Consider the following 22342-nt stretch of genomic DNA (forward strand, 5'->3'; position numbering starts at 1 on the left):
TGGACAATATGATGGCAATAGAGAATATTTATATTTTTATCATTTTTCCCTTGCTAATGACGGGGATTTCTCATTAAATGCCCATGCTCTGACTCCTCCCTACCCCCGCCCTATTTCCGTATTTGTTAAACAATTGGAAATAAGTTTATGGTTAATTTTTTCATTAGTCCAGTTTTATTCTTACTTTTATTTCAAATAAGAGATTACCGATAATAAATAATTTTAAGGGTGTTTTATTCAAAAATTTGTTGTTGGAAATCAATCACCAAACAAAAAGTTAAAAACAATTAGGTACCTAAGATATTATTTTCCTCTTCTCCGCTTGTTGACCAAGAGCTTACTATCACTGGTTGCTGGTAATTATCTAGTGAAAAAAAGGATAATCAGTATAAATAGAGGTACTCTTATTTATACCTATGTCTAAATATTTTCCTTTTCAAAGAACAAATAAAAACAAAAGACATGTGGATATTAGTACGTAAGTAATAAAAGACGCAATATCAAACTTTTCTTTACTCAATATTATTTACTCTTAACCAAGAAAATCACGGTTAATTACAATCAGGCATAATGTAAAGTATAGAGTAGCCCCGCTACTAAAAACTAATTTATACCTGTATTCTGGTGAATTGTAGAAGTATTGGTAACATTATTGGTATTGTTATTGGAGATCTCTGTATTATTCTGGGCAGCTGGCAGATCTGAACTTGCAGCCTGAATATAAAACTTTAAACCATCTACCTATCTATATTACAAAGTAGAACTTGAGTTGCCACAATTTCTAAATTTTAAAAACCATCATGACAAGTTTGCAGTCGATAGGGCAATTCCAAAAATAATATCCGTAATGGTCCAATGGACGTAATGACGGATCCTTATTACAGAAAGGCTTCACTTTTATATTTATGAGGTTGCTAAATTCTAATTCTATATTAAGCAAAGTCAAATATCATATGTCCTATAGAAACGATGCAGGAGGGTATATTCTGCACAAGATTTATTTTTTTCCAAGGCTGCAAAATATTTCATTTTTTCTCTCTTAGTTTTTTCCCGCAAGGAGGAAAAAAATGGAAAAAATGGTTTTAGATGTTTACATCTTCATCTCCTCCCCCCCCCCCCCTTAGCAGGGGATCCCATGCAGAATATACACCCCTGAAAGGATGTTCTCAAAACACAAAAAAATGATGAACTTACTTGAGACTCTTGAGTGTTATTTATATTTGGCATATTTGTGTTGGAGGTGTTGGCAGGTAGGGGTTGACCAGTGTTGGCAGGTAGGGGTTGACCTGCACCAAGGTCGGGCAAGGTTGAACCGTCGGCTCCTGCAAGGTCCGGAAGGTCACCTAATTATAAGAGTGTTATATAAGTGAATGGGTATTTTACCAACCCAATCAACTTATTTCTTATAAAGATACTAGCGGCTGCGCCCTTAATATCTTTATTTGAAGGGAAGGGAAAGCATAGAAAGCCTACAACCATCTAAATTTAAAGCTAAAAATTGAATAACCTAAAACGATACAAAGACCCATGTAAAGCTTCCCTAAAATGGAGCACTCAATTGGTTCATTAGTTGCTGAAATCTTCAGCTTCAGACGAAAAAAACCGTAGAATAAAAAGAAATCAATAAAAATGCAATTCCTAAAATTTGTGACTGTAAATTATAGGATGAAATCTAAATATGCTTTGCAGCCAAATACTAAAGGCTGAAAATTTTTGATGTTAACATTCCGTGACCAAACATTTTTGCCAAAAATTTTGTAATAAAGTTGGAATAAATTAAGTGGAAACTAAAGTGGGAAAACAAATCATAATGAATTCGTGCGTTTCAATAGGATCTAGCCAGGAATAAGGTATAACCAACAAGCAAAATAAATCTAAAAAAATATTTGGGGGGCAAATGGAGAGGTCGTCAATTTTACGATGTGTTGCCCCCCAACGACAGCTGAAAAACACGTATAGGTTTCGTGATTTTCTTCCGAATTAATTTCGTTATTGGTATGAGCTGGGATCTAGCATAAAATAACAAACAGACAAATCCTAATTGTAGGGTAGCTATGCTTCTGAAGAATTTCAACAATCCCTACCTGTGTCAAAAAGATCAAACGAGGACATGTCTGGATCATCGAAAAAAGACATGGGCTGGAACATTTGTCCTGGCTGAGACGTGGCCGCCGCAGTACCAGCAGCATCCTGGCCGCCGCCAGAAGTTCCAGGTATTGTAGCGTCAGCTGCATGAGAAGCTGTTGTACCAGCAGCGGCTGGGTAATTAGCAGCTGCGGACTGGTCATAGGTGGAAGTTGCAGTTGTTGGAACATTTTGAATTGTTGGATAATTTTGGGTTGTTGGAATGGTTGACATACTACGAAAACATTTTTATCTTATTTAAAAATCTTAATGTAGGATAATCCGCACCAGAAGAATTTCCTAGGCATTTTGAAAAAATTTCTGTCAAACTATAATTAATCAGTCAGATGGAGATACATTTGCTCATAACGAAGCTAATCTATAATTCACTTTGACTGTCCGTCGACCGTAACGTTATGTGGAAGATTTGGCTGCTATTTACAATAGACTGCTGATTTTTACCACAAAGCATACAGTATATAATGTACTTTGTCCGTCAGACTGTATGTCGGTCATACAAAAGACATTATTTTAGAAAAGTACCATGGATTTATACTTTCTAGGAAAATGTCACATTTTTCACATTACCTCTGAAAATCTATTCTAAAATACTTTTGACCTTTTTTCCAACAATGATTTTCTTTGTGCTTTCCTTCTTATGGATTATGTCATCCTTGTTGACTAAAAATTTGCAAAAGTTCTATTTAAATTTTTTTGTATATGAGATAAATTCCTAGAAGCACTGGAATTATTTATATGACTGGAGACTGTAGCAACCCCATCTCCACCACCCTCTGCAGTGGAAGCATTGTAACCAACATTCTCTGGATTGTGGCCTTCATAACAGGAATAAAATGATTAGGATTAAACTGTCATTTTTCTACAATTAAGGTTTGATTCCATTTCAATTAAAACAAGATGCTGCACCTAAACCACAATGGGTAACCTACCACTGCAAATTAACTGTATTGTAGAGGGGATGGGAGGATAAAGGGAGCACATGTGCCACTTTTTGAAACCAAAAAGCAACTGCCATACCAAATTCCTATGTTCTTTAAATTTGTTTAAAAAATTAGCATATCCGCCCCCTCTTCTTTAAAATTTGCATAGGTATATGATGAATTTAATATCAAATTTTTGTTCATTTTTTTAAACATTAAGAACCTAAGTACCTAGATAGGTACCTACTCTTTCCAAATAATAAAAATATTCCAAATTTTGTCCATTAAATCCTTTTATCCATTCCTTGATAATAATTTTGTTGTACTTCTCCATTGTTGGGATACACCTGGTGAGAGGAGTGGAAGGATGCATCTAGGTTGTGGGAAGCATTGTCAATTACTTGGTTTGTATCATGTAACACTTGCGTTGCTTGTTGTTGATGTTGTTGTGTCGTGGGAAGTGGATCCATAAAATCACTTGACATATAATCCTATAATGTTAAAATATGGTTTTATAACTCTCTATTGATTGATTGAATAGCCATAGTGTCTTAGTGTTTGGACAGAAGATATCATGGAGTAGGCTGAGACACTTATGTACAGCCGCTAGGGCCAAATCAAGCGCGTTATGACTTGACCAGATATCTTATGAGAGCTCCTCGCTATTACTCCACCCTCGCCGATTATAACAGGTGTCCCAAATTAACTTTCTTTTACCTATAGATGGTATTGGCCAAAAAGTTTTTTTGAAAACTTTTACTCTAGTCTTGATCCTTCCTTTTAATCATTCTATTCGGATATTTTAACCGTCTAGATATATGCTATAAGAAATAACTTCCGTCTGCCTGTGCTTATCCTTCTGTATCTCTTTGTTAGTTTTACCTGGAGCACCGACGCCAGATCCTGCTCTCCAGTTTGCTCCATCCTGACAGTGACCGAGTTCAGGCCACAACTTCATTTATATACAATTTAAATATTTCTGAAATTTTTTTATTAAAAAAAATATGTGTCACACAACAATGGGGGAAGGAAAACGGAAGATAAATTATTCTTTCTACTAACAGTGATCAAAATTGGGGAGAGGATTAATTTTTCGTCCATTGTTCCTTGTAAGAGAGGTAGGTTCTTTCAAAGACACTTTAGAGTCATTCATCACAGTTTAGATTCTATTTAGGGAATAAGAAAGAATTCAGATTTAAAAATCATGTAATTTAAGTATTTATAAATCACCTAGTCTTTTTTACTCCTGTAATGGAGTAAAAAATTAAAGAAAAGGGAAAGAGGGACAGGGGTGTATATTCTGCACAAGATTTATTTTTTTTCCCCTGCTAAATTTTTTTTTATTTTTCTTCCCCCCCTAGTTTTTTCTCACTAAGTAGGGGGAAAATGAAAAAATATTTAAAGAACTCTATATTTTATTGATTTTATTTCTCCTACCACACATTTTTAAAAGTTTTTTTCACCAAGGAAGGGGGGGAAATGGAAAAAAATGTTTTCAGTTTTCTTAATTTTTACATTTTTTTTCCCTCCAACCACTTATCTTTAATTCCCCCCCCCCCCCCCTGAGCAGGGGATCCCATGTAGAATATACACCCCTCTTAGAGGGATTAAATTTTCATAATTAAAATTGCTAAATTTCTTTTCTTATTCCCAATTGGTTAGTATTTAATTTATAACAAATGTCAATGAAAAAAAGTGCAAATATAAAAAAAATATAAACTTCTCAGCTTGATTTGATTCCATTTTCATCCATATTATTATTAGAATTATTCTTAATTAATTCTGGAAATTCTGGTGTATTAATTCCAAGGCTCAGGTTTGCAACTATAGCCGCAGCCTACAAAGTAATAACAATTGTCATATAATATACAAAAAAATTAGGTAGGTATAAAATTTTAAAAGACATTACAACATAAGAATGACCTATCAAAATGTAGGTTGTCTGTTTTTAAAAGCGAAGCTTTGCTCTACATAGGGTTAGTCTGTCCTTTCGTCCGTGGCGGTTAGCTCGTTTTATTAATTTAGACATGTTAGTATTGAGCTATTGATTTTAAACTTTGCATGATGAGTCCTATAACAGTTAGGTATGATTTATAAAGTGTAGTAACTCTAATATCGTACGTCTATTGAACACATGTTGATTTTTAAACTTTTTTGACAACATTTTTTATATGATATATCTACTTTATCCTATTTATCTGTTTATTACAATGATGATTCTTAGAACAAAAAGGTAGGTACAATATTATGAGCAAGGTACCTATCTTTATAATCAAATCCTAAAAATGAAACTATGTTCTTTTACTTTATCCTGAATTTATGCAATTTTGCTACGAATTTAAGTACAATTTCTGTTAGACTTAGAAATTTATGTTCTGCTTATTGACACTCTACGACAGTTATTGTTTGTTTGTCATTACCTTAGATATTTGGGCTTCGCTTTTATGGATGTTCTCATCCTTGTTAATTAATACAGACGTTTTATGTTATTTTTTTTATTAAATAATAGGTAAGAACATAAAAAACTTTATGACAATTATCCATTCCTGTTCCGCGTATCTTTTATTTTTCTCCCACGACAAAGAACTAAAAGAGACACCGTCCACTTCAACTATAGCACGAAATTTCTTGTCTTCTTGGTAGACCTAAATAAATACACATTTTCGCGCATCTTTTTGTACAATTTTTTGCGGGTTTTTTTTCGTGAAAGAAACTTTTTCAGATAATTTTACGTAGAGTTTTCTAAAAGCTACTCTATGATTCACTGTGTCTGTATGTTCGTCCGTCAGACTGTAATGCTATGAGGGAAATTAAATATTCACGGCTGCTATTCAAGATTTTTTTGGTGTATCCGAGTATTTATTCTCGATATGTGATCACTGCACTGAAAATCCTCTCTCTAAATCACTCTGTCCGTATTTCCAACCAATTATGCTTTGCTATTTATGGATGTTGCTATCCTTGTTTTTTTTTTAAAAATAAAATAATCATACCTTGTACAGTGGAGCTTCCAGTAGTTTTAATCTTGTATAGTTTAATAATCTAACAAAAGGATATAATCTTATAAAAATAGGTAGGTAGGTCAATAACTTGTTTATTTTATTAATGTTATGGAATAAGTAAATTGAAAATTAAAATAGATTCTATAAGATTTGATCACCTAAAATAAAAATATTAAAACGTACCTAGATTTAGGTAGATCATTGCAATTATCAGGCCCATAATGTGCTCTGATAAAAGGACAAAATATTTCTGTTACAGCCAAGCCTTCTACTAATGGCTTCTCATTTCTGAAAAAAAATAAATCGAAGATAAAAACTTTTAGGGGCTTATTTTTTGTATGATTATGTTAAGAAAAGGTCAAGAGTGGCAGGCACGCAGGGTTAAAATTCCCCGTTAAATGGATAGGTAGGCACACATTCCAATATATGTATAGAAAAAAGGGTAAAGGGAAGGGATTGGTACATATTTTTTTGTTTATGTTTAAAAACAACTTTGGGTCCACCTCCCCCCCCCCCCTCCAAAAAAACTTACTTGTTATCCTCGCTTCTTGCAGAATATACGTGGTCCGCCACATCATCATAACCAAGTTCCTTCTGCCGACTTCTATACGCAGATTCAAGTCCAAATACCTTAATAGTTATTTATCGCATCGTATTATAGACAGCTTTCCACGGATATTAAATTGAAAAATTATAAAATTAAAACCAGCGGATATTGATCGGTTTCGAAGCCATACTAGAAAGTTGATTAAAGGGATTAATACACGAAAAGGGTTTGTCATTGAACCAGGGGTGTATTATATTCTGCACAAGATTTATTTTTTTCCCCTGCTACAAAAATTTTTATTTTTCTTCCCCCCCCCCCCCCCCCTAGTTTTTTCTCACCAAGTAGGGGGAAAATGGAAAAATATTTATTAATAATATTAAAGAACTCTATATTTTATTTATTTTATCCCTCCTACCACACATTTTAAAAGTTTTTTTTCACCAAGGAGGGGGGGGGGGGGGGAATGGAAAAAATGTTTTCAGTTTTCTTAATTTTTACATTTTTTTTTCCTCCAACCACTTATTTTTTATTCCCCCCCCCCCCCTGAGCAGGGGATCCCATGTAGAATATACACCCCTGCATTGAACCCAACAAAAAAAGGTTTAAGTAACTTAGTAAAAATATGTTTTCTGTAGGTAGGTATTTAATTTGAAGGTACCGTTACAAAGGGGGGAGGCGGATGTGCCACTTTCTGAAACCAAAAGTAAAACGTGCATGATCTCAGCCCATAAAATAGTTATAACTCTAAAATTCGGCACAACAGTTGCTTTTGTGGAGAACAATACGGAACTGTGAAGAAACGAAGGCGGAACTGCCGATCCCGCCGAAAACCGCCGTTTCCCGCCGAATTTTTTTGCCTTTTTTCGCCAAATTAGACAGTTCTCAATTATCTAAGATAAACTTTTTTTCTCATAAAAATTTCCCTTATATTTTCACGTTTTCACGTTACACTTCAAATAATAAATAATTCAAACATGTCAATATTAAAAAAAATGCAAGTGTAAAATCTGTCAAGTGAAAATGTAAGCGAAATTTTTATGAAAAAAAAAGTTTATCTCAGATGATTGACAATTGTCTAATATGACGAGAAAAGGCAAAAAAAAATTGGCGGGAAACCGCGGTTTTCGGCGGGAGCGGCGGTTCCGCCGCCCTTTTTTCACAGTTCCATATTGTTCACCACAAAAGCAACTGCTGTGCAGAATTTTAGAATTTTGAAATAGATAAGACAACAGGGGTGTATATTCTGCACTAGATTTATTTTTTTCCCCTGCTACAAAATTTTTTATTTTTCTTCCCCCCCCCCCCCCCCCCAGTTTTTCCTCACCAAGTAGGGGGAAAATGGAAAAATATTTATTAATAATATTAAAGAACTCTATATTTTATCCCTCCTACCACACATTTTAAAAAGTTTTTTTTCACCAAGGAGGGGTGGGAAATGGAAAAAATGTTTTCAGTTTTCTTAAATTTTACATTTTTTTTCCCTTCAACCACTTATTTTTTATTCCCCCCCCCCCCCCCCTGGGGATCCCATGTAGAATATACACCCCTGTAAGACAATTATATGATTTCTAAAATAACGAAAATTGCTAACCGTTACAGAAGGACGGACTGGCCTTATAGAAAAGCTTCGCTTTTAAAAACTAGCGAAAAATTAAAAACCTACCTTGCATAAATCTGGCATAGTAGCAGATTCCAAAAATTTTCTTCCCATTTCTGTTTCTGTCTGCATACTTCCAAGCATCTGGGAGTTAACATTAATTCTTATATAAAAGTAACAGGTTGTCTATCTTTCTGTCTGTAGCTTAAGATCTCGCTAACCGCTGGACCGATATGGTTCTCTTGAAGCTTTTTTCACACACAGGGAAGGTTATTAACAATTTTGGGGGAGAATCACACAAAATATCTGTCGTATATCATTACTAGCAGCCAATTAAATAACATTATCCTTATAGCGTTATGAATGTACGGACTGACAAAGTTAATCACATAGTAACATTAGGTATTGCATTACTAAGTATAAGTATTAAGTAAAAGAATTAATAAATCCTTATAGAAATGTAATATGATCTATGTCTGTCTGTAGTTGTACCGAGGCTCGGTACAAAACCGAAGGATCTCGCTAACCACTCTTTAGTTTTACATTGTAGCTTTTCATAGGTCCCTGGAAGGTTTATATCATATTTTTGGAGAGGGCCCCAACATGCAACCCTCCGAGGAGAAATTACCAAAAAAATATAAAAATAACCCCATATAGCGGCCGTAATTTTTTTTTGGTAAACAGCTGATCTTAACATAGATTGAAAAGAAAACATTTTACGTGCCCCTAGAGACTTCTAGAGGCGTAAAGGTATTAGTATTTTACAAAGTCTTACCTGTTGAACACAATATTTAACAATAAGGAAAGGATAATCATAATGTATAGAAATATCCAGGTATTGATGAATCACAGTCATTATATCAACAAGTTTCTCTCTATCCTGTTTAATATTGTATATTTAATGAAAATTTGGTTATAAAACTTTGGGTACCAGTGTAAATTACCAGGGATCTAAAGCGATAAGATAATGCCCGCAAAATTGAAGATTATCCAAAAAATTTATCCCTTATGTAATTAACAGTTAATTGTAATGTTTCAACACTCAACTTAATTAACCAACCAACTAAAGTCCCCTAAGTTTTTGAGCCAACGAATATGAAAACATTATTATAAAACTTATTATAATAAACAGCCCATTGTCCCCGCTCTCCGCTAAATTATAGTCCTATGCCCCCCCCCCTTCCTTCCTTCCTGAATTACATAGGTTGTATCTAGCCCACTTCATTTCAGATTTGCAATTTGATCAATATTCAGTTTAGACACAATAAGTGATTAAGAAATTACCAGAAATACAAAAGAGGAGTATGCACGAACTAGAGCAAAAAATTCTAAGCCCCTTCCCGCAGTGATTCTAAATATTTTTTTTGGTGAATATACTAGGGTTATGTTTAATATCGTTTTATCAATTTTAAAAAAAGTTTCACAATGCAATGGTTTTATATGAAAAAAAAACTTTGAAATGCTAGGCATTTTTTGGCTATAATATAATCAAATGTTTTGTTGAGTTCAAACTGCTGTGACACAAAAGTAAACTTTATCAATTAAAAAAAGTTAATTTAGAAAAAGGGATAAAATAATATTGTAAACAGTTTTATTTGTGTACTTTCGCAATTTACAGCATTTGATTATGTTTTGGTTTGTTATTATATTTGAATCTTTGAACTCAACAAAACATTTGATGATATTTCATCCAAAAAAAAGCTTAACATTTAAAAGTTTTATTCATAGAAAACCATGGTTAAACTTAATTTTTTTTAGTTGGTATAACAATATAAAACATAACTCTAATACCTATGGTCTTTTTTTAAGATTAAACATTTTTGAGAAAATCTTTATATTTCACTAAAACTGAAGTATACTAATTGTCATTTATATATACAATGCCTGAAAAACTGAAACATTCCATTCTGCTGCTCTATTAATAATTTACATAGTTACAAACAAATATTTTTTTTAATTTATGACATTTTTCACTCTGTAGGTAGGTAGCTTTTTTTCATAATTTCCGACTTAGAAAAATCAAGTAGTACCTTCACTCAAAAGCTGTAATTCATCCATTAGGTAGATAAGTTATAAAATTCCATAAAGCCAAATGTCAACAACCTTTTCTTTTTCAAAGGATGTTAGGGGTGAACATTCTGCACAAGATTAATTTTTTCCCCGGCTGCAAAATATTTTATTCATTAAACCCCCCTCTTCCTAGTCCCCCCCCCAAAAAAAAAAAAATAGGAAAATGTTTTTAGGACTGCTTATTTCTACATTTTTTTCCGTTTCTACCCCCCCCCCCCTTTAGCATGGTATCCCTCGCACAATATACAACTCTGACATAATAATTAGAAAGATTAATTGCACTTTCCCCCCTCTCACATATTTTTCTTGATTTTTCCCCAAAATGAAGGGAAAAAATGTTCCCCCCCCCCCCCTTCTACATACCACACCCCCCTTAAGCAGGAGATCCCTTGCAGAATAATTAAACACCCCTGACACGATATTTAGTAAGATTTATTGCAACAATGTAAAAACCTTGCTATCATAACACTTGAAGCCTCGCTCTCCTTCCAAAATTGATTTATTCCTTGGTAGGTATTTAATGGACTATTTCTGAACATTTTATAATATTTATGCATAAGATAAAAAACATGTTTTTATGTGTGTGGTTGAGTGTGAATTTAGACTTTTAGACAATACTTATGAAACCTTATAGTTATACCTAATAAAGTAACAGAATATTTGTTTGTTTGTCTGTACCGAAGGTTCTTGCTAACCGCTGAACTGATTTGGTTCTCCTTTACAGTTTAGCGTCTCATAAGTCCTGAGAAAGCTTACAACTATATTGAAAGAGAAAATCGAGAAATCGAGAGAAAAAAAACATAACTAACCCCCTCTAACGGACGAGCAAATATTTTAATGAACAGATAATTTGAACGTAAATTAAAAAACAGTTTACGTTCCGGTGGATGCCTCTAGAGGCGTGGATACTATTAAGCAATAAAATAAATTTAGCTGGTTTTTTCATAAACATAGATAAAATGATTTATTTTACCTAGCCAATGTTACAAAATGTTTCCTGTTATTACTGGAGCCTCCATTTGCTATAATAGGAACTTTAACAGAATTAACTATTTCTCTGATGGCGTCCACATTGTTTTCATCATTAGGTCTCTGATCCTTGGTCCTGGAAAAGGTGAATATTTCCAGTTTAGTCTACCTCCTTTTAACACCTGCAAGGGAACGCTGAGAAATTTCCCAAACAGTGCCCATTGAGCAGCACTGATAAGAATAACAACAACCCATATTATTTATTAAATATTGGAGCAGGTTATCTTTATTGCTATGCCTAACCAATGCAGGGTGCACTAACCCGACGGTTCATATACATCTAACCCTTAAAGAGCTATCAAGAAACTAGAAAGACGAACGGACAATGACATTTTGAATTATATAGTAACTTTACTACAAATAAAGGGTGAGGGGGGGGGGGTCATTGCTCAACAGGGTAATTTGTGTGAAAGCGCTATAAAAACCTAAAATGCAATGACATTTCATTTTTACTAGGTATTCTTAGGGAAAAACCAATCAAATATTTGGATGTTTCAGATTATTCTCAGATATCAAGAGATTTTTATATTTTATAAAATAAATACCTTCCATGAACACCAATAGCAGATACTCCAGTTGTTTCAATCATTTTCACTAATTCTATGGATTTGCTTACATCAGAAAATATTCTTATTTTACATGTGACAGGAATTGAAACTGCCGCCTATTTTCAATATATTTGTCATAGATTTGCATTAAATAACTTAATTGTATCGACAATCTTTCAGTAAGTTTATAAAAAGCAATTTCTATGTTACATAATTTTCATCTGCTAATAAACAAGGTAAATTGTCGGACAGAAGAACACACCCTCATTTAGAGTAGAAGCCCTAATCAGGGAGGGAGAGGGGACATTGGGCTGTTATTACACTAGTCCCAAAAGTTTTATAATAACGCTTTCTTATTTGTTGGATCAACAACTTTAGGAACTTTGATTGGTTGGTTAAATAAATTAATCATCATTAAGGATGTATGTACATTAATTTATTGTCTTATCCCTTTAGATCCCTGAATGCTAATACAAATCATATGACATATATATTTCCTTTAATTTTGTCAAAATATCAAAAACTTTGTCATGTTTACTTAAAAGGGCTGCGCCCATACCACCTTTATTTAACAAAAATTGTGAAATTACAATTTATTATAATTTGAAAATAAATTATGAAATTACTAGGTAAAAGTTTCCTTCTATACCTATTAAAAGTAGAAATTAATTTTAAAATTTCACATTTTTATTCCTTTTAAAGAGAAGCTTTTGGGGCATCCCATATTAACATCAATTCCATCTATATCTTGTTCAACCATTTTGCCAACCTAAAAATTTATCATATTAGTTTAGGTACTACTTGATATCGGATATGCCCCCAGAGACCTAGGGGGAGAAGTTGACCCCCCCCCCCCCACCCCCTACTTTTAATAGTAGTTTTAAAAAGGAAAAGTGGTGGTCTCTAGCAGCACTTTACTTTTTCTTGGTATTTCTTTTCTAGGGGCGATTTATCTTGGGAGGGTGTTGGTACCCCAAAATAATTCCAATGACATATGAGAACAAATACTATAAAGGAGAACCATATCGGTTCAGCGGGCAGGAATATTAACAATATTATTCTTCAAAACCAATAAGTAAGTATATTAAGTTAAAGACTCAATGTAAAAATAATAACCTTTGCTGCTCTGTCTCCGTCAGAAGTGCCAATCTGTAGAACTAGGTGTCCTTTTTCTTTTGCACAGGTCCGAAATACCAGTGTATTATCTGTTTTGTCTACATAGTCTATTGTTCCTGAAATAAGAGAGTATGATAAGTCTCGTCTATATAGTCTATTGTTCCTGAAATACAAGAGTATGATCAGTCATGTCTACATAGTCTATTGTTCCTGAAAAACGAGAGTATGATCAGTCATGTCTACATAGTCTATTGTTCCTGAAATACGAGAGTATGATCAGTCATGTCTACATAGTCTATTATTCCTGAAATACGAGAGTATGATCAGTCTTGTTATACAAAGCCTATTGTTTCTGAAATAAGAGAGTATGATCAGTCATGTCTACATAGTCTATTGTTTCTGAAAAACGAGAGTATGATCAGTCATGTCTACATAGTCTATTGTTCCTGAAATACGAGAGTATGATAAGTCTTGTCTACATAGTCTATTGTTCCTAAAATACGAGAGTATGATCAGTCTTGTCTACATAGTCTATTATTCCTGAAATACGGAGTATGATAAGTCATGTCTACATAGTCTATTGTTCCTAAAATACGAGAGTATGATCAGTCATGTCTACATCGTCTATTGTTCCTGAAATAAGAGAGTATGATCAGTCTTGTCTACATAGCCTATTGTTCCTGAAATACGAGAGTATGATCAGTCATATTTACATAGTCTATTGTTCCTGAAATACAAGAGAATGATCAGTCTTGTCTACATAGTCTATTGTTCCTTAAATAAGTGAGTATGATCAGTCATGTCTACATAGTCTATTGTTCCTGAAATAAGAGAGTATGATCAGTCACGTATACATAGTCTATTGTTTCTGAAATACCAGAGTATGGGAAGTTTTGTCTATATAGTCTATTGTTCATGAAATACGAGATTATGATCAGTCTTGTAATACATAGTCTATACTCTATTGTTCCTGAAATTAGAGAGTATGATCAGTCATGTCTACTTCGTTCCTTACGAGATAATTATTAGTCTTATCTACATAGTCTATAGAAAATGTGGGGGAAATGGGTACATGCAAATTTTTTTTATAAATAGAATGTTTCTTTGAAAATCTACAAATTTTTACATTTTCTTTTAATGAAATAAGATAATCTTTTGCTTACCTAATAACTTGTTTTCTATCCTATTTGAGTTCAGTAATTTCCAGTCTATTATCTCTTCTGGACATTTCAAAACAATGAAACATTTAACGTAACACACTCTTATTTAACTTTAGTGTTAATGCGATCGCTTATTGTAGTGTTGATAAAGCTTTGTAGTTTGGAGCTTAAACAGCGACACAATAGATCCTTATCAGGGAGGGAGGTGACATTGGGCTGTTTATTTAACTAGCCCCAAAGTTTTATAGTGGCGTTTTTCTTATTCGTTGGCTCTACAACTTTGGGACATTAATTGAATTTCTACAGAAGGGTAATTTTTTGTATCATCATTGGAGAAGTACATCAATTTTTAGCCACGGTCATATCCCTTTAGATCCCTGGATCCTAGTGCTGATATGTCAGACACTTGACAAAATAAAGTCAAAGTTGGAGAATTCCTTGTCTAAGGTTCAATTCTCCAACAAACCATGAAGCCTATAATCACAACATTTTTGGCCAATATTGTGTCTCTCATCCTCATACAATTTTTACACATCAAATTAAAGGAAAAATAAATGTTTCAATGTATTATTCCTGTATATACAATATCAGCACCATACTGCAGGGCCAGTAATCTCATAGGCAATGTTCCAACTATTATATATATTATATGTATTTTTAAATATTATATTTTCAGTAGCAATGCTTTTATTTAACATGCGTATGTATGTATAGAGTTAACATTAAAATGTAAAAAAATACATGTAATATAAACCTTTGACCATTGGGGCTAATATCATCTTTCCTCTGTAATCTAAACTAAGTAATTTCAAAGTGATAACAATAAAGACTTTAAGTTAATTTTAGAAAAGTTTGGGTATAGTCCCTTTCATGGCAACGCCTTTTAAGTGGTGTTTTTTTCGAGTTTTCACAATAGCTTTACCTTTTTCTAGCCCCTGCGGGACAATTACATAACATAACTTCACCTATCCTAAAATAACATATCAAAAGCTACTTAAAAGCCATTTCAACAAAAGGGACTATACCCAAAAGTTTATTGTGCTTTTATTACTAAATCCATAACGGCTCGTCAAACTATTCTATCATTATCAGAATGGCACAATGTGGTAACTTTTATCTAATATTGTTATTTATGTCAAAATGTTAGACGCATAAGTTTTTGAATGACTCGTTATTTAATATCACTTTGAATTACCCTTGTTTATTGGTTTTCATCCTTTTATTATTGCTCTCGTTTTCTTCATCTAAAGACATTTTGCTCATTGTTTCTGTTGGCATTTATCTAAAATTAGATATAAGGTATTGGTAGCTAAGCTACTAAATAACTAAGTCATGAAGAAAGTAAGTCAGAGTTGTAAAAATAATCTCATTCTTTAAAGTAGTTAGTTGTGCAATGCATGTACAAATTGTACATGTATGCCCAAAAAAAATATTTTAAATGGCTGGACAGATTGTTAAACTATATGCTGGGAAATAAGTAAAAGCAAAGCCCTTGGAGGAATCTTCGTGCGACAAAGAAATAGATTTACAATGTTTTGTTGACATAGATGAATGTTGACTTTATATCTAAATATAGAATGTTGAACAAGTGGCATGCACACTGCACAGCATGAATCAACCCAAGTAGGGTGTGAAGCAATTACAGGGTGACAAAGGGAGACAGCAGCAAGACATTTACAATATCAATTTTAGGGGGGTATTGAAACCTGCCTTTTGCAGAACTTAAAACTAACACTTAACATATGTAGTAGGGGTATTTAACTAGAGGTAATTTTCAATGTGACATAGGTTAATGAAAATAAAATATGAAATCCTTTTAGACTGTTATGTTCATTTTGATTAGGATCTAGACTGATAATACAAAATACTAAATAGATTATCCTGTCAGATTATTAAGCAATGATTATTTATATTTGTGACATGGGCTAATACAAGAAAACGTAATCCTTTGTGAGGTTAATGTGTTTGTTTTTATTGTGATATATATATATATATGGGCTTAAACTAGGTTAAACTTTAGGATTATTATGTTCATTTTTAATGTGACATGGGCTGTAATATAAAATGGATCATCCAATTAAGGTTATTATTATGTTTATTAATTCAGTTTACTTACTACATATATGGGGGCCGGCTAATAAGAATTAAATAGGTTATCCATAATATTGGCTTTGAGATTATACTTACTTTCATTTTAATTAATACATGGGCTATTTAAACCAAAAAGGTAATCCTAGAGGGTTATTAAGTTCATTTTGATTGTGATCTGGGCTGTTGTGACTAAAATACCTATTGTGCTAGCTTTTTATCCAATTTTAAGGACACTATCATTTTTTTCCGTAATTTAAAAAGAAAACTGATCTTATAACCTTTTAAGATATAAAATGTGTAATTCTAACTTTTATTTCACAAATCACCTAATTTAATTAATAAAATTAGATTAGTTTGATTGGAGAAAGCTAAAAAAGTGCCCAAAATATCGGCCTTTTAAGAATTGATTTCTATTTACGCAACACGACGCGGCATTCAAAATAAACACTTGCGCATGTCATGGTTGCCGTGTTGTTTACTTTTAAAACAGCGCTACCTAATATAATTATTTTTTTTTTATAAAAAAAAGGATGCTTTTGACTTTCAAATGTTTATACGTCGAAAGAGCTAATTTTTAAAATATAGATATGTTTTTAATACATATAATAATTATTTTTTCCCCTGGGCATTTAACCAATTTTTAATTACATGACTGACGTTTGATTGATTAGCTTTTGGACAGGTTATAACAACTTTAAAATTTTAAAGAGGGGCAAATGAGACAATGGTCGATAAATTGATGTACATCCCAATGATGATACACAAAATAACCCTTCTGTAGATTAAAATTAGTGGTTAAACCGTTTGGACACTCAACTTAATGAACCAACCAATCAAAACTCAGTAAAAGTCCCCAAAGTTGTTAAGCCAACGAATAAGAAACGTTATTATGAAACTTTGGGGACTAGTACGTAATAAACAGATCAATATAGGACCACATTTTTTGCCAATCAGATATGATTTTGTGAATGAAATAATGATCATTGACTTTGAGGAAAAACACTGAATTACATGAATACTTTGTAGTAATAGATTTGAATAGTATTCAACCAACTAAACTTTTCAAGTTTTTGATTGGGTGCAGTGCAGACCAATGTCAATCAGATATATAGCAGATAATCCAGCCCAGGTTCCAAGGGAGCTTCCAATATCAACAATAAAGTTAAACCAGTTATAGTTAGCCTGCTCTGTTAAAACTTTCACATTTGGATTGAATGCAAAAGTAACAAAAGATCAAAAAGCAGGAATTTCCCAATCTTTCAAAGTTACATGTTTCTTCTGAAATTTTTTACGGCTTTTTGAGATACTTACTAGAAAACAGCAAGAATAGAGAAGTCACTAAACTTTTCTTTTGTTACAAAACCACAATGATCATGATTAGAAAGAAGTGGTGGGATACAACCAAGCATAGTTTTCAAATCATTACATACATATTCATCAACACACTTCTCAGATGAGTAGTTATAATTAGCAATATTATACTGGACTGAGGGGCAAAGATACATCATTGGTTGCCGGACATTTTTAATGCTAGTTTCAGATGTTGTTTCAATCATGGGAGGGTCCATTAGTAACTCAAATGCTTTATGAGATTGATATAGCAGCATTACAAATGCTGCAAGTAGAAGAGTTATTCTTGCATATTTTCTCCAGTTCATGGTTGGTTGCTTACTATTCACAAAGTGAAATAGATTAGCAATAGAAATTATATTTGTTTTTAGCAACATGTATGGTAACTGTGTATTTAAAGTAAAGTAAACTGAGCAGAAGAGCCATGGGTGAGTCTATAAAAATAATTCTTTTACTTTGAGCAACCTGCAAAACTTTTTATTGAAAATTATTGAAAATCTCATTCAGTCTAGTTTCAGATGTTGTTTCAATCATGGGAGGGTCCATTAGTAACTCAAATGCTTTATGAGATTGATATAGCAGCATTACAAATGCTGCAAGTAGAAGAGTTATTCTTGCATATTTTCTCCAGTTCATGGTTGGTTGCTTACTATTCATAAAGTGAAATAGATTAGCAATAGAAATTATATTTGTTTTTAGCAACATGTATGGTAACTGTGTATTTAAAGTAAAGTAAACTGAGCAGAAGAGCCATGGGTGAGTCTATAAAAATAATTCTTTTACTTTGAGCAACCTGCAAAACTTTTTATTGAAAATTATTGAAAATCTCATTTTACAGTAATAAAAAATTTTGACATGATGACCAACATAATAACATTGCAACTTTCCATTTTTGTTCAGATTTTATAGTTTTCCCAGTAGAATAGATTAGTCGTGGGCTAGGAATGTTTGTGTCTTGATCATTGTGTGAGTGTTATCAGAAAAATGAAATTTGAACAAAGGAGTTTTATGTGGAGAAAAATTGTGATTTGCAAGGACAACATTTTTCATTTAAAGGACCTAGGAAATCTCCTGCAGATCAAGAATATTTACCCCTTTACCCATTGTTGTATACTATATTTGTGAAATTTTTTATGTAGATTTCAAAAATGATGTTGTTTTTGTAAAATTTTAATTATTTATATGTTTATTTTAAACAAAAAATTTAATCAACACAATTCCATAATTATCCGCCTTATAAAGAATTATATGCATTTTTTACGAAAAACCGCCAACAGAAACGGTTCTTGATATGTGATGTTGGGGTAGTTGATTTTGAAGATCAAAAAATCCATATAATTTTTAAAACATTTAAAACTTTTGTCTTTTATCGTTTTTTTCCTTGTGAATAAGTTTTCAAACAAAATCTACAAAACATTATTCCCCAAAGACTATATTATAACCTCATTTTTAAACTCTTTAACTCCTTTTTTTCTGATTCAAAAGCTAGCTTCATATAGTATATATGTATATAACTATAGGTAAATTAATATATATATATATATAAAAGAACGTTTTTTTTACTTTAATGCTTTTAAATATACTAAAACAATATTTTTGATAAGCAAAGCTATCTCTTAAAAATTAAAAAAAAAACATGTTTGAGCACTTGTAATTCTTTCCCCTCATCAATAGCAGACCGAAACATAAAAATAAACAGACAATACGAAATGTAAATAAAAATAAGAGACGAAGCGAATATGCAGAGAGGACTAACATTTTTTCTCGTATTCATTCGAATGCGGTGGATAGTAACCGGTTCTCATCCATACGAAAAAACTATGTCTAGCATCGTATTATATCCAGTTTTCTACGAATATAGAAATGTACAATCATAGTTTTAATCTTATAATTGTACATTCTATATCCGCGGAAAGCCGTTTATAATAAGATGAGAAATAACTATTATATCATTTTTATGTATATTTGAATGTTTATCCAAATTTTAATTTTTAAAATAATTTCAGATACTTTTCAGCAAGAAGTTTAATATAATGAGAAAGACAACATTTAAAATTATAAATTGAAATTTTTAACATTGTTTACCAAAAACTTAGTGAACAAAATTCTAATAATTTAGTGAAAAAGAAGCTAATTTCGGGATTTAATCACATAAAAAACAGTGCTAAATGCTTTACAAATCACAGTTAAAATTTAAAATGATGGCGAATCATGCTATTTCATGGCTAGTGAAACCCACCAAAAAATGAACATTGTAAATTAAAAATTTTAATTACCAACCATACAAGTTTATCAAAGAAAAATTGTTTTTTAGAAAATATTAATAACCTATTCTAGTCTTATTTGATTCCTTTTAAGAATGCTATAAATTATAATATTTCTGTATGTATTATTAATACAAAATATAAAAAAATCCTCTGCCAAAGAATCTCCATTTGTTTTTTTATTTATATTTAACTTTTTTTTGTACCAAACTGCACCATAACTACAGACAGCATAGCAAGAGGTGCAATTCAGGGATCTTAAGGGATAAGACAATGGCTAATAAATTGATGTACATCACCAATGACTTTTCTCATAAAATTACCCTTTCTGTAGATAAAATAGCCAACGAATAAGAAAACACTATAAAACTTTGGGGACTAGTGTAATAAACAGACCGTTGTCCCCATCTTGCTCTGCGTGCAATGTTATTACAATTGAAGGGAAAATTAACAGGCAAATCTTACTACTTTATTTGCATGGTTTTAGGCCATACCATATAAATGCTTTGTGTGCGGCTGCCCTGGGATCTAAAGGGATAAGACAATGGTTAATAAATTAAGCCAACGAATAAGAAAACGTTATTGTAAGACTTTGGGGACTAGTGTAATAAACAGCCCAATGTCCCCTCCCTTACTGGCGGCCGCTAGTACTTTATATCTGGAGAGAAAAAAACGCAATATGGCAGGTGTCCAACCTTAACAAACCAATTAAAGTCCCCAGAGATCTAAAGGGATAAGACAATGGCCAATAATTTGATGTAAATCCCCATTGATAAAACATAAAAATTATCCCTTCTGTAGATCAAAATTATTGGTTGAATCGTTTAGACACACAACTTCATAATACAACCAATTAAAGTCCCCAAAGTTGTTAAGCCCAGGAATAGGAAAACTTTATAAATGCTTTGTGTGCGGCCGCTCAGGGATCTAAAGAGATAAGACAATGGCCATTAAATTGATGTATATCCCCACTGATAACACAAAATTATCCCTTCTGTAGATTAAAATTAGTGGTTGAAACGTATAAGAAACGAATAAGAAAACGTAATGTGGCAGGTGTCCAACCTTAACAGACGAATTAAAGTCCCCAATGTTGTTAAGCCAACAAATAAGAAAACGTAATATGGAGGTGTCCAACCTTAACAGAAAATTAAAGTCCCCAAAGTTGTTAAGCCAACAAATAAGAAAACGTAATGTGGCAGGTGTTCAACCTTAACAGACGAATTGATTCCTCAAAGTTGTTAAACCAACGAATAAAAAAACGTTATCAATACTTTGTGTGAGGCCACTCAGAGATCTAAAGGGATAAGACAATGGTCAATAATTTGATGTAAATCCCCATTGATAATACACAAAATTATCCATTCTGTAGATTAAAATTAGTGGTTGAAACGTTTAGACACACAACTTCATAATACAACCAATTTAAGTCCCCAAAGTTGTTAGCCAAAGAATAGGAAAACTTTATAAATGCTTAAGAAAACGTAATATGGCACGTGTCCAACCTTAACAGACAAATTAAAGTCCTCAAAGTAGTTAAACCAACTAATAAGAAAACGTTATCAATACTTTGTGCGAGGCCGCTCAGGGATCTAAAGGGATAAGACAATGGCCAAGAAATTGATGCATGTCCCCATTGATAAAACACAAAAATTACCCCTTCTGTAGATCAAAATTATTGGTTGAAACGTTTAGACACACAACTTCATAATACAACCAATTAAAGTCCTCAAAGTAGTTAAACCAACGAATAAGAAAACGTTATCAATACTTTGTGTGAGGCCGCTCAGAGATCTAAAGGGATAAGACAATGGTCAATAATTTAATGTAAATCCCCAATGATAATACACAAAATTATCCCTTCTGTAGATTAAAATTAGTGGTTGAAACGTTTGGACACACAACTTATTAATACAACCAATTAAATTAAAATCAATTAAAGTTGTTAAGCTAACGAATAAGAAAACTTTATTGTAAGACTTTTGGGACTAGTGTGATAAACAGCCCAGTGTCCCCTCCCTTTCTGGCGGCCGGTAGTACTTAAAATCTGGAGAAAAAAACCGTATTATGGCAGGTGTTTAACCTTAAGAGACGAATTTAAAAAAAATAAAGGTCCTGTAGCTTTTTTATACTACTTAATTTAGAGGCAGCTAACCAATTGATTGCAGCAGTGGATAAACTTTGACATCTTATAACGCGGTTTAGGAAAAAATTCAAATCCGTCAACACGCTATAATAGTACCTTGCATTCTTCAAATTTTTAATATTATGTTTGCAGGGGTGTATATATTCTGCACAAGATTTATTTTTTTTCCCCTGCTATACATTTTTTAAATTTTTTTCCCCCCCCCCTAGTTTTTTCTCACCAAGTAGGGGGGAAAATGGAAAAATATTTAAAGAACTCTATATTTTATTTATTTTATTCCTCCTACCACCCATTTTTTTAGTTTTTTTCACCAAGGAGGGGGGGGGAAATGGAAAAAATGTTTTCAGTTTTCTTAAT

At 32.5% G+C, this 22342-nt stretch overlaps 1 protein-coding gene across 1 annotated transcript in view; it reads right to left on the reverse strand.

The window, feature by feature from the left end:
- The window catches only part of LOC145305336 (uncharacterized), a 137517-nt gene that overhangs the window by 52136 nt on the left and 63039 nt on the right, over positions 1 to 22342 (reverse strand). The window contains exons 2-8 of the mRNA XM_080146953.1: positions 3948 to 4044; positions 3369 to 3556; positions 2858 to 2959; positions 2085 to 2359; positions 1195 to 1343; positions 615 to 714; positions 296 to 364 (exon numbers count right to left, since the gene is read on the reverse strand). Coding sequence (XP_080003079.1) covers positions 296 to 364; positions 615 to 714; positions 1195 to 1343; positions 2085 to 2359; positions 2858 to 2959; positions 3369 to 3556; positions 3948 to 3989 — 925 coding nt within the window. The 5' untranslated portion in view covers positions 3990 to 4044. The remainder of the gene's footprint in view (positions 1 to 295; positions 365 to 614; positions 715 to 1194; positions 1344 to 2084; positions 2360 to 2857; positions 2960 to 3368; positions 3557 to 3947; positions 4045 to 22342) is intronic.

The sequence above is a fragment of the Acartia tonsa genome, chromosome 14 (assembly GCF_053477335.1).
Source record: "Acartia tonsa isolate MP-2025a chromosome 14, ASM5347733v1, whole genome shotgun sequence".
In the NCBI taxonomy this organism is placed as follows: domain Eukaryota; kingdom Metazoa; phylum Arthropoda; class Copepoda; order Calanoida; family Acartiidae; genus Acartia; species Acartia tonsa.